Raw genomic sequence first — 12823 nt, 5'->3', positions numbered from 1 at the left:
CATTGATTCTTAGAGTGGAAGGGAGAGGGAGAAACACAGAGAGAGAAACATTGATGTGGGAGAGACACATCAATTGGTTGCCTCCTGCACGCACCTTGTCGGGGCTGGGGATCAAGCCTGCAAACGAGGTACATGCCCTTGACCAGAATCAAACCTGGGACCCTTCAGACCAGTGCTCTATCCACTGAGCCCAACTGGCTAGGGCTAGGGGTGGTGTTTAAAGCTATGGGACAGGGTGAAATTACCAGGGAGAGTGTGGCTTGAGGACAGAGCCACAAGGAGCTCCAACTTCAGCATGGCAAGTTGGAGTCTCTTTTACAGCAAGAGACTTGAGCAGGTGAGGCCAGTGAGCTAGGGGGAGACGGGGAGGTGCGTGTTGGAAGCCCAGAGGGGAGAAGGCTTCCAGGAGGGGGTGCTCGGCCTCACCATATGCCCTGAGGAAGGGAGATGTGGCAGAGAAATAACCCCTGATGAGCATGCTTTGACAAGAGCTGTTTTCAGTGGAGCGAAGGGGTAGAACTAGATTCAAGTGAGGCAGAGAATGGATGGGAAGGTAACGAGTATAGATAATTCCTTCGAGTCTTGGCTCTACAGGGAGACCAAGAAATGGGGTGGTAGCTGTGGTGAGTATGGAGTCAAGGGGGCCTTTTCAGAAATGGGATATGCTAGAACACACTTGTCTGTGGAGAGGAATGATCCAGTGGGGAGGGCGAGGAGAGAGTGAGGTGGCAGAGCGGGCACAGCAGAGGGAGGAAGTCCCTGGGAGGGGCTCCAGCGCCCAGGAAGCGGGGGGTGTGGAGGGAGAGCTTGTTCCTCAGGGACCAGGAAGGAGGGAGGTGGGTAGATTTGGAAAGACAGGGAAAATTCCCGTCTAGCAATTTGTTTTCTCACTCAGTGTGAATTGAACCCATTAGCTACAAAAGAGGAAGGGAGGTTCTGGAGGGTGGAGAGGATGGGAGGAAGTGGGAAAGATTTGGGGAGGATGGGAACTTGAACCAGACCCAAAAGGCCAGTTGGAGTGAAGTGTGAAGTGTTCAGAGCTCATTTGTGGTCTGCGGTCGTGAACTGGAGCCAAGCGGGCTCCTGGTGTGACATTCTCCCGTCACAGCCCGCTGGCTGCTCGGTGCCAGCAGAAAAAAAGACGATAATGGGGTTCGGATGGATGAGGGTGGGAAGTGCCAGGGAATGGAATCTGCGCTAGACTGGGAAGCAAGTGACACCCAGACAAGATGATAGAGAGAGAGAAACTGGCCACAGGACAGGGGCCTGGCCGCACACCACTCACGGGGCCTCCCGTCCCTGCAGAGGCTCCGAGTAAGCCCATCACGGTGACAGTGGAGGAGCAGCGGAGCCAGAGTGTGCGCCCCGGAGCTGATGTCACCTTCATCTGCACAGCCAAGAGCAAGGTGGGCGAGGCATGGAGCGGTCACCGGGGAGCCTCTATCTGCTGGGGTCTCCGAGCGCCACCCCTAACCCCCACCCCATCCCCTTGCCCCACCTGCAGTCTCCGGCTTACACCCTGGTGTGGACCCGCCTGCACAATGGGAAACTGCCAGACCGAGCCATGGATTTCAATGGCATCTTGACCATTCGCAATGTCCAGCCAAGTGACGCGGGCACCTACGTATGCACTGGCTCCAACATGTTCGCCATGGACCAGGGCACAGCCACACTGCATGTGCAAGGTATGCTGCTCATGCCCATGCGTGGCCCACCACCCCCGGCCTTCCCCAATGCCCACCAGGACTAGTGTTCGGTTGACAGTTTCTGAGCATCCATGGTACACCAGGTCCTGGCATAGACTCTAGCTCTGCTCTCTTGCACTACATGTTCTAGGAGGGCGGAGATAAACATGGAACAAACGAACATGCAGGATAATTGCACAGGGTGATGCACGCCGGGTTAGTGATAAATGGTGATAGGAAAGTGAGCGATGATGTGGGGGAAGGGTGAGCCACTCTTCATGGGTGGTGAGGGAGGATCCCTCTGGGGAGGTGACATCTGAGCTGAGGCCTGAAGGAAGGGAAAGTGTTCAGCCACTTAAAGAGCCGGCAGAGAGTGTTCTTGGCAGAGGAAGCAGCCCGTGCAATGGTCCCGGAGCAGGAGCGTGTTGATGTATGAGGAACAGCATGGCCAATGTGGCTGGAGCTGTGGAGGGGCGGGGGATGATCAACTTGAAGATGTAGGCAGAGGTGAGTGCGTGTAGTACTTGGCGGATCATAGCAGGGAGTTCGGATTTTATTCTAAGAGCAATAGGGAGCCACAGATAGGCCTTAAATTCACAAGTAACAGACCCCATTGACATTTCAAAAGCTCCTTCTGCCTGCTCTGTGGACAAATGGCCCTGAGGGGCTGGAGTAGAAGCAAAGAGAGCAGCCTGGAAGCTCAGAAGACACTTCCCCCAACCACATGTTCTTTCTCCCGTCAGCCTCGGGCGCCCCATCTGCCCCCGTGGTGTCTATCCACCCACCACAGCTCACAGTGCAGCCCGGGCAGCTGGCCGAGTTCCGCTGCAGCGCCACAGGGCACCCCACGCCCACCCTTGAGTGGACAGGTGAGGCCGTGACAGGAATGACATTCAGGGCCTGGCTCTCCTGGATGTGGGAGGCCTGGGGCAGCACTCTAGGCTGCGGGGAGGGGGGCAGCAATGCCCGCCCAGCAGGTGCTGACCCGCTTCTCCACATCAGGGGGTCCTGGTGGCCAGCTACCTCAGAAGGCACAAGTCCATGGCGGTATCCTGCGCCTGCCAGCTGTGGAGCCCTCGGACCAAGCGCAGTACCTGTGCTATGCCCGCAGTAGCGCCGGGCAGCATGTGGCCAGGGCCATGCTCCATGTGCATGGTGAGGGGACAGGCTGAGGGTGGGCTGGGAGCACATGGGCAGCCCAGAGAGGTGTTCTCACGGGGCTCTGTCTGCAGGGGGCAATGGGCCCAGGGTCCAGGTCAGTCCAGAGAGGACCCAAGTGCACGAAGGCCGCACGGTCAGGCTGTACTGCAGGGCTGCTGGTGTGCCCGGTGCCACCATCACCTGGCGGAAGGAAGGGGGCAGCCTCCCCACACAGGTGAGGAGATCCATCCGGCCAGGCCCATAGGCTCAAGAGAGTCCCAGCATTTGCCATCTGCCCCTCCCACCTGTACTTCCTACCCCATCTCTGCCTCTTCTGGCTCTGGTCACTTCCAAGAGGGTGGCCTGGCTCCGTGCCTCTTTGGTGCCCAGCTGGGCCCTAATATTGGCTCTGTGCTTGCCTCTACCTTTCCCCCCTCTGCCTACCCTCGCTGACTAGCCCTTGCCAGGCTGCCACAGCCACTCAGGCAACTGACCCTTCTCCTGTGTGGCAGGCCCGGTCCGAGCACACAGACATCGCCACCCTGCTCATCCCAGCCATCACGACCGCGGATGCCGGCTTCTACCTCTGCGTGGCCACCAGCCCCGCCGGCACCGCGCAGGCCCGGATCCAAGTGGTCGTCCTTCCAGGTGCAGGGCCTGTGGGGGCTTGAGGTGTGGGGAGCGCCAGCCAGGGCTCTCCTGAGGCCAACTCACTCCTCTGCCTCCACCTGTAGGTGCCAGCCCCCTGCCAGTCAGGATTGAGTCCTCATCATCTTCTGTGACTGAAGGGCAGACACTAGACCTCAACTGTGTGGTGACAGGGCTACCCCAAGCCCAGGTCACATGGTACAAGCGAGGGGGCAGCCTGCCTCCCCACACCCAGGTATGAGCTCCCTGAGCCTGAGGCAGGTCCCGGGGTGGTCCTGTGCACAGGGAGGCTCCATACAGCCCTGGCACTTACTCTCCTCCCTCTCCAGCTTCCGGCATGGGGCGGCTCAGTGGTGACCACAGCCCCCTCCCCATCCTCACATACCTCTGTCCCCACCCGGCCCAGGTGCACGGCTCCCGACTTCGGCTCTCCCAGGTTTCCTCAGCTGATTCTGGAGAATACGTGTGCCGAGTGGAGAACGGGTCAGACTCCAAGGAGGCCTCCATCACCATCTCTGTCCTCCACGGCACCCATTCAGGCCCCAACAACACCCCAGGTGAGGAGCCAGTGGGCCTGGGCAGAGGCCGAGCCCTGGGACCTCCTCACTGTTCCCAGGGGAGGTGCCTGTGGTCCCCTCAGGGCAAGGGGGGCCACTAGGCAGGCTTTGACCTTCCACTCCCTGCTTGGGGAGCTGAGAGGACTAAGGTGGGGATCAGGTTGGTCCAGCTCACCTGGGGCCGTGATGAGGCTGCTGTTTTCAGAGCTCCGCAGTAAGCAGCAGAATCAGGGTGGAACAATGAGTAGGGAATCAGGCTGACGTGGGTTCAAATCCTAGCCTTGCCCCTCATCAGCTCTGAACTGGTCATTTTACCTTTTGGGCCTCAGTTTCCTCCTCTGAAATGAGGACCATACCACCACCACATGCTAGGAAAACGGCAAACACGATAGAAAGGGGTGTGGCATAGCCTGCATCTTTTGGCCTAGGCTGTGGGCAAATGGACCGTGAACTCTGAGTTGGAGGTTGGGAGGGAAAGAGGGGCCTGGCTGGCCATGCTGAGGAGCAGGTCCCAGCCCCAGACGGGTCTCCCATCTGACCAGCCTCTCTGTGCCCCAGCTCCTGGTGGGTCCCCAGCTCGGGGCAGTACCCAGCCCATCCGCATCGAGTCCTCCTCCTCCCATGTGGCGGAAGGGCAGACCCTGGATCTGAACTGCGTGGTGCCCGGGCAGGCCCATGCCCAGGTCACATGGCACAGGCGTGGGGACAGCCTCCCCGCCCGGCACCAGGTACAGCAGCCCCCAGGGCCAGCCTGCTGGAGGGCCTGGATTGGGCCGCTCTGGCTCCCTCCCAACCCTCCCTGTTTGCATTCAGACCCACGGCTCGCTGCTGCGGCTGCACCAGGTGTCCCCAGCAGACTCCGGCGAGTATGTGTGCCGAGTCATCCTTGGCTCTGGGCCCTTGGAGACCTCTGTCCTGGTCACTATCAAGGCCTCGGACTCCAGCGCTGGCTCCCTTCCTGGTGAGTGACTGCCGGTGACAGGGCAAGCTGGAGGAGGTCGAGAGCCTCCCCAGGTGCTGAGCCCTAGGGACTCCTGTTGTGACTCGGGGCAGGAGGCTCACGTTGGAGCTGGCCGCGGCCTGGCCCAGCAGACTCCACTTCTCTGAGTTACCCACCATCTTCCCATCACTCTTTGGCCACGTCACTCCTCATGTTTCTGCTGCTGCCTCCTCATCCTCTCTCCCAGCCTCAACCACCTTCACCCTCCTACTTCCTCACTCCACTCTGCAAGGCTCTGCCTGTGCCCCGGCCCTTCCCCCAGGGTTGCTCAGCTGAGGACATCAAGCCCAGGCCACCAACCCCCCAAACACGGGCCTGGCCTCGGAAGACAAGGCCAAGCTGGCTCCAGGGTGGACAGCTCTTGCCCTCTTTTCTGGTAGCATCTACTACTACCCTCACCCCTCTCCCCATAGCCCCAGGACCCGTCCCTCCTGTCAGGATTGAGTCCTCATCCTCCACAGTGGCCGAGGGGCAAACCTTGGACCTGAGCTGTGTGGTGGCAGGGCAGGTCCATGCCCCGGTCACGTGGTACAAGCGTGGCGGCAGCCTCCCCGCCCGGCACCAGGTACATCATAGCAGCAGGAAGGCGGGAGGGGGTCAGCTGGGCTGAGCCATGGACAGTTGGGGGGCAGGGATCCTGGCCTCTGAGCTGAGGGGCTGGCAGTTCCCAGCTCAGAAGAACGGGGAAAGGGTGGGCAGGGGGGCATCTGCTGGGCTCTGGGAAGCCCTCCTCACACCCCTGCCCATGCTGCCCAGGTCCGCGGCTCCCGCCTCTACATCTTCCAGGCGTCACCAGCTGACGCAGGCGAGTACGTTTGCCGGGCCAACAATGGTATGGAGGCCTCCATCACAGTTACAGTAACCGGCACCCAGGGGGCCAACTTTGCCTACCGTGAGTAGGGCCACCAGGCTGGGCTGGGATAGAAAAAGGGAATAGACGGGCAGCTGCAGAGAACTGGAGTGACCCACTGACCTTCTCCCCCAGCTCCTGTTGGCACCCAGCCTATCCGTATCGAGTCCTCCTCCTCCCACGTGGCTGAAGGGCAGACCCTGGATCTGAACTGCGTGGTTCCCGGGCAGGCCCATGCCCAGGTCACATGGCATAAGCGCGGGGGCAGCCTCCCTGCCCGGCACCAGGTATAGGACTCGAGAATGGATGGGCCAATGAGGAAACAGGAGGGAGGCCCCTGGGTGGGGAGAGCCGGGGGCTCCTCTGAGACAGGGGAAGCCGTGGGCCCCATTGCGCAGGTGTAGAGTGCAGGGATAGAGCCCGGTAGAGCCCAGATTCTTGGACCTCAGCGTGAATGCTGCTTCCACCGCTTACTAGCTTGTGACCTTGGGCCTGTGCCATAGTTTCAGCCCCTACTAAATGGTAATAGCCCCTACCTTACACAGTTGTCTTAAGATGAAGCGAATTAATGTTTATGCAAAGTGCTCAGAGCACTGGCACACAGAGAGTGCTATGAGCTGTTTCTACTGTAATTCCATTAGCTGTTCTTATTCATGTATTTTATAGAATTTAGGATGCCATTGATTGCAAGATGCGCCATTATTTTATATATCTCTAAGGGGGAAAAAGCTGCCATTTAATTGTAAGATTGTTCACTGTAAAAGACGCATCAGGATGTCAGCGACATCAGAAAGTATGTCCCAGAATTGATGGAATGTGGTATTGGTGCTTGTCCAGTTCACCATGGCTCCTCCTGGCCACCCTGGGACGAGACCTCTCTTCCCCACCCCTAAGCAGGATAGAGCTGATGGCCAGGCCTCAGGGGTCAGAGAGAGAGGCATGTTTTAGTGCAGGGATCTCACGGAGCCCCCTGCTGACCTCACCTCTGTTTCCGCCAGACCCACGGCTCACTGCTGAGACTATACCAGGTGTCCCCAGTTGACTCGGGCGAGTATGTATGCCGTGTGGTGGGGGGCTCGGTGCCCCTGGAATCCTCTGTCCGGGTCACCATCGAGTCTGTGAGCTCTGTGCCTGGTGAGTGGTACTGGGCGGGGGAGGTGGGGGGAGAGATGGGGGGGCCCAGCCAGGGGAGGCTTCCACTCCAGCAATGGCAGGATCTCACGGGACCAAAGCCCCTCCCTTCACTCACCCACACGTCCTCCTCCCGTTCCAGCCAGGGATTGACCCTCTGCTCTCTGTCCCCAGCGCTTGGAGTCACCCTCCCAATCCGGATTGAGTCCTCCTCCTCACACGTGGCAGAAGGGCAGAACCTGGATCTGAACTGCCTGGTCACTGGGCAGGCCCACGCCCAGATCACGTGGCACAAGCGTGGGGGCAGCCTTCCTGCCCGGCACCAGGTAGGAGGCGGGGAGCTACTAAGGGGCCTGAAGGACCCTTGTGACTACAGAGTAAGGACCATAGTCTCTGAATTCAGGCATATTCAGGTGCGGATGCTGCTCTCTGCCTCTGGCCTGCTGTGTCACGTTAGGCCAATCATTTGACCTCCCGATCCTCAGTGTCCTCATCTGCCACATGGCTCACACTGACCACTTCACCTGCCTGTGGCACATCAGCAGATGCCGGTCCCCCTCTTCTTCCTGCGGGACCCAGTCCTCACACTGGGACGGGGAATTGAACAGTCATGAATGGAGGTTCTCCCTGGAAGAGCTTCCCTCAAACTGGGGGTGAGGGGGGGGGCAGACTGGGAGGGGCCAGAAGAGGGAGCAGGAGCCTGGCTGCGAGCCCCAGTGCCCAGCTCTGAGCCTGCCTCCTCCTGTCCTCAGGTGCGTGGTTCCAGGCTGTGGCTGCCCCAGGTGACTCCAGCGGACTCTGGAGAGTACGTCTGCCGTGTGGCCAGCAGCTCGGGCGCCCAGGAAGCCTCAGTCCTCGTCACCATCCAGCAGCGCCTTAGTCCCTCCCACTGTGAGTACCTCAGGGGTCATGGAAAGTGGTGTGCGGGGCTAGGGCCTCTCCACCCTCAGCGGCTCCACACCCTGCCTCCCGTCCCCCCCTCCCAGCCCAGAGTGTGGTGTATCCCGTCCGCATCGAGTCCTCCTCGTCCTCCCTGGCCCATGGACATACCCTGGACCTCAACTGCCTGGTGGCCAGCCAAGCCCCCCACACCATCACCTGGTACAAGCGTGGAGGCAGCCTACCCAGACGGCACCAGGTACTAACCAGCGGGCAGGGAGGGCAAAAGCTGAGCGCACTGGCCTTGATGGGAATCAGGAGGGGCTCTCAGCACCTCCTCTGTGCTTGTTTAGTCATTCAACAAACACCGGCTGTTCTTGCTGTGTGGGCCTTCAACCAGTGTTGAGGATATGGAGATAAGCCCCTCTGACCTCAGTTGAATCCCATGTTTTAGCAGAACATTCTATGAGTCACTCACTCCACTTCCCTGAGAACTTGCTCCAGGCCAAGGCCTGCGCCTGGCACTAAGGACTCCAAATGGAGGGAGACAGGTGCCTGCCCTCAGGGAGCTCACAGGCTACAGGGTGAGGCAAATGTGCCAGCTGACAGCAGTGTAACAGGAGCCACAGCAGGGCGCTCTGGAGTCACTAGGATGGGCCTCAGCGGAACAGTACAAAGGCTAGAGGCACTGTGCTCCCCAGCCCAGAGCCTCAGGAAGGCCGCTGTGGGAGTTCTGAAGGAGGCTGGCTGACGGCTGGCCCCAGGCAAGGCAGGGGTGCTCCCAGAGTCCAGGGCCGGCAGCAGCGGTGCCCAAGACGTGGAGATGCTGCCCTCACCCACTGACACTTGCTCCCCTTCAGATCGTGGGCTCCCGGCTACGGATCCCCGAGGTGACGCCAGCCGACTCAGGCGAGTACGTGTGTCACGTCAGTAACGGCGCCAGCTCCCAGGAAACCTCGCTGATTGTCACCATCCAGGGCAGCAGCTCCTCCCATGGTGAGAGCACACAGGCAGGGGGTCCAGGAAGTGGGGGCAGGGGGAGGTTTCTGGCGCCGTCAGTGTTGGCTGACTGGCTACATCTGACCCTCTCTGTCCCCAGTGCCCAGTGTCTCCCCACCAATCAGGATCGAGTCCTCATCCCCCTCAGTGGTCGAAGGGCAGACCTTGGATCTGAACTGCGTGGTCGCTGGGCAGCCCCAGGCCATTATCACGTGGTACAAGCGTGGGGGCAACCTTCCTGCCCGACACCAGGTACAGAGTGAAACGTGGCAGTGGGGGTGGAACCTCGCCTCCTGGGGTGGGTGCACCGACAGCCGTGGGGCAAAGACCCCGAAGCATTAGCTGGCAATCCTGGGGCAGTCCTCCCTGCTGCCCGGGTAGACAGAGGGTAGGTAGCCTCAGGTCTGACGAGGGAGGCCTGGGAAGAGGCCTGGCCCAGTCCGTGACCCTTTGGCCCCTCCACTTCCTCTCTCCCTCCTTCCCCGTCTACCCTCCAGGCCCACGGCTCCCTCCTGCGGCTGTATCAGATGTCCGTGGCCGACTCGGGCGAGTACGTGTGCCGGGCGAACAACAACATCGATGCCCGGGAGGCTTCCATCATGGTCTCAGTCTCCCCCAGTGCTGGCAACCCCTCCGGTGAGTCTGATGAAGACCCTGGGAGGGACCAGGAGACACAGGTTACAGGGCCCTGGGGAGGACGGGCCCTGCAGAAAGACACCTGGGTGTGAATCCGGCCTGTACCACGAAGGGACTTGCGTGAGTTATTCTCCTCCCCCAGCCTGTTTCCTCCTCAGTGCATGCCGGCCTCATAGAGCTGTCTCGAACGGTGCTGCCAGCCACATGTGGCAATTACATTCTTTAAAATTTCAAATTCCTAGCCTACATTTCAAGTGCTTGGTGGCCACATGAGTATAGCTAGTAGCCACTGTATTGGGCAATGCAGGTAATAGGACATTTCTGTCATCGAAGAAAGTTTATGAATTTTGTGAGGACTGAATGAGTTAACATCCAGAAAGTGCTTAGAGCCGTGCCCGGCACACTGTAAGTGCTTAGTAAGTGTTAACTGTATCATTATTACCTTGGGGGTGGGAGCTTCTATGGCTGAGGTGTGTCTATCAACCCAGCTGTTCCCCATTCTGACTATGCCCAAAGCCCCGACTTGGTGTTTCTGTGCCCCCAGCCCCTGCGGGTGCCGTGCCCATCAGAATTGAGTCATCATCTTCACACGTGGCCGAAGGGCAGACCCTGGATCTGAACTGTGTGGTCCCTGGACAGGCCCACGCCCAGGTCACGTGGCACAAGCGTGGGGGCAGCCTCCCGGCTCACCACCAGGTACGGGAGTTTGGGGGCAGGAAATGGTGGGAGGGCTGCTGGGTGTGGAGGCCCTGGATCGGGGTCTGCTCCCTAAGCTCTGCCCAGCCAGGAGGCCTGGGAGATCCTGTGGGATGCAGTTGCCTCCCTGGCACCATCCTTCAAGGGTTCTGATTGCCACGTCTGCTCCTCTGTCTCCCTGTCCTGTCCCTGCTCAGGCTCACGGCTCACGGCTGCGGCTGTACCAGTTGTCCCCCGCTGACTCCGGCGAGTACATGTGCCGCGTGGTGAGCAGCTCTGGCTCCCTGGAGGCCTCGATCATGGTCACCGTTGAGGCCTCTGGCTCCAGTGCTGTTCCTGTCTCTGGTAAGAGTCCCTACAGGGGTGCCAGGAGGCTAGAAAAGGGGGCGGGGGGACCAGCAGGCAGAGGTCAAGTGGGGTGCAGCTCTAGGGCCTTGGAGCAGAGACTTTGGAGCCTGGCATATGTGGGCCTGGGTCCCAGCTCCTCTGTCCACACCCTGAGATGTTACACAGTCCTCTCCTCTCTGCGTTTCACTTTCCTCATCTGTAAAGTGGAGACAGTCGAGCTCTTGCAACAATTACCTGAGTTCCCTAAAGACTGGCAGTGCACCTGTAGGGAACGCAGGGGGCATGTGAGGGTGATTTGAGGTGGCACCATAATAGACATCTTCTGTATTAATAGTGGTATATTAGGGGGGAAACAGCAGCACATCAAACCTGTCATGATTTCATGGAAATTATTGCCTGTCACGGAGCTAAGTATGAAAGGGTTTTTTAAAATGAATCCATCAAAAGGAAAATGGAACACATGGGAACACATGGCCGTGGCAGACATGATAACAGCACATGAGTTGCTGAGTAATAGACATGATACAGCATAAGTAATGTTATATTTACACACATTAGCTCATTTCATCCTTACAATGATGCGTGGAGGTAGGGATGCTTGCTCTCTCCGTTTTACGGATGGGGAAACTGAGGCACAGAGAAGTGAAGTACCTTTCCTAAGGCCACAGAACTCATGGCAGAGCTGGATTTTGAACCCAGGCAGTCTGGCCACAGAGTCTGAGTTCTTAGCCACACATGACTCATGTTTAGGAAACATCAGTGATTTGTGGGGAGGTGCTTGCCCTGAGCCCTGAGCCCCGAGTCCTGGCTGTCAGTGAAGCACAGGAGGTGGTGGACCAGTGTCTGGGCAGGGCTGGAAAAATGAGGCACCTCTACCCACTAGACTAGCCTAGCTGCCCCCGGCCTCAGGAGAATGGGGAAGGGGGAATCCCTATGGTCTCTGGTCTGAACATCTGGGAAACCGGGGCTGGGACTGAGGGCACCCCGGCGGTGGGGGGGGGGGGGGCTGTGGGAGGGGGGGCGGCGGAGGGCGGTCCCAGTTCACTGACCTCTACTTGTGCCCCAGCCCCAGGCAGAGTCCCACCCATTCGCATCGAAACCTCCTCCTCCCACGTGGCTGAAGGGCAGACCCTGGATCTGAAATGTGTGGTGCCTGGGCAGCCCCACGCCCAGGTCACATGGCACAGGCGAGGGAGCAGCCTTCCCGCCGGGCACCAGGTAAGGGGGCTGGAGAAAGCGGTGGGTGGCACTCCCCACCCCATCCCCTGCTCAGGCAATCCTGCCGGAATCTAGCCCGGAGGGAAGGTGGCCCCAAGATCACTGGGTGTCAGGAGGTCAGGAACCCTGCGTGCCACTCCTGGCTCCCCAGCACCTTGACGGGAATTAAGAGGGCAGCTCTTACTCCTCCTCCCAGAAAAAATGTCATAATAAACATACGCTACAATGTCTGATGTCAAAGGGGGTTGCCTTTGGCAGGATGCAGCCTGTATAACTGCATATGGCAGTCCTGGGGTACAGGTTCCAGAGGACTTGGATGTCTGAAGGCCTTGGCCTCTGGTCCCCAGCTCACTCCCCACTCTCACCCCAACCTCGGCCAGGTCCACGGCCCCCTGCTGAGGCTGAACCAGGTGTCCCCAGCTGACTCTGGTGAGTACTCCTGTCAAGTGACCAGCGGCTCAGACATCCTGGGAACTTCTGTCCAGGTCACAATTCAGGCCTCCAGCCCGGACCCCATTCCCGGTGAGTGATGGGAGCAGTGGGCGGTGGTGGGGCACTGGCTAGTAGGGGGCCCTTTCTGGCCTTGCTCCTCCCTCCTCTCCCAGCAGGGCTCTGGCTCTGGGCTCCCTGGAGGTCCTCCAGCTGCTCCCCAGCCACCGGGGTCTAACGCTGAGTCTTACCATGGCATCTTGGCCCCCAGGGAATGGAGACCCCTCTTAGGTCAATGGCGCGCAGCCATGGCAGTCACTGTGCCTCCAGGAGGACCAGTTGGCATTCACTTTAGGTCCTTGCCTTCACCCTAGGAGACTTGCCTTTCTCACCCACCCATTGTGCCCACAGCCCCAGGACTGGCCCAGCCCATCTACATCGAGGCCTCCTCCTCCCATGTGGCTGAAGGACAGACCCTGGACCTGAACTGTGTGGTTCCCGGCAGGCCCATGCCCAGGTCACATGGTACAAGCGTGGGGGCAGCCTCCCCGCCCAGCACCAGGTATAAGGGACAGGGTGGGGTGGTTCCAGGCAGGCAGGGTTTGAC

At 59.6% G+C, this 12823-nt stretch overlaps 1 protein-coding gene across 1 annotated transcript in view; it reads left to right on the top strand.

The window, feature by feature from the left end:
* HSPG2 (heparan sulfate proteoglycan 2) overlaps positions 1 to 12823 on the top strand; it is a 115214-nt gene that overhangs the window by 85587 nt on the left and 16804 nt on the right. Inside the window, 26 exon segments of the mRNA XM_023758322.1 lie at positions 1306 to 1406; positions 1505 to 1685; positions 2429 to 2554; positions 2688 to 2840; positions 2918 to 3060; positions 3338 to 3473; positions 3560 to 3708; positions 3880 to 4030; positions 4589 to 4758; positions 4844 to 4991; positions 5444 to 5595; positions 5787 to 5922; positions 6016 to 6167; positions 6879 to 7014; positions 7186 to 7337; positions 7764 to 7902; positions 7998 to 8149; positions 8751 to 8886; positions 8990 to 9141; positions 9387 to 9525; positions 10070 to 10221; positions 10419 to 10566; positions 11636 to 11787; positions 12168 to 12309; positions 12628 to 12717; positions 12720 to 12778. Coding sequence (XP_023614090.1) covers positions 1306 to 1406; positions 1505 to 1685; positions 2429 to 2554; positions 2688 to 2840; positions 2918 to 3060; positions 3338 to 3473; positions 3560 to 3708; positions 3880 to 4030; positions 4589 to 4758; positions 4844 to 4991; positions 5444 to 5595; positions 5787 to 5922; positions 6016 to 6167; positions 6879 to 7014; positions 7186 to 7337; positions 7764 to 7902; positions 7998 to 8149; positions 8751 to 8886; positions 8990 to 9141; positions 9387 to 9525; positions 10070 to 10221; positions 10419 to 10566; positions 11636 to 11787; positions 12168 to 12309; positions 12628 to 12717; positions 12720 to 12778 — 3647 coding nt within the window.

The sequence above is a fragment of the Myotis lucifugus genome, unplaced genomic scaffold (assembly GCF_000147115.1).
Source record: "Myotis lucifugus unplaced genomic scaffold, Myoluc2.0 scaffold_128, whole genome shotgun sequence".
NCBI classification, from domain to species: domain Eukaryota; kingdom Metazoa; phylum Chordata; class Mammalia; order Chiroptera; family Vespertilionidae; genus Myotis; species Myotis lucifugus.
Note: the sequence above shows the minus strand (reverse complement) of the source record. Positions and strands in the feature narration are given on the sequence as shown.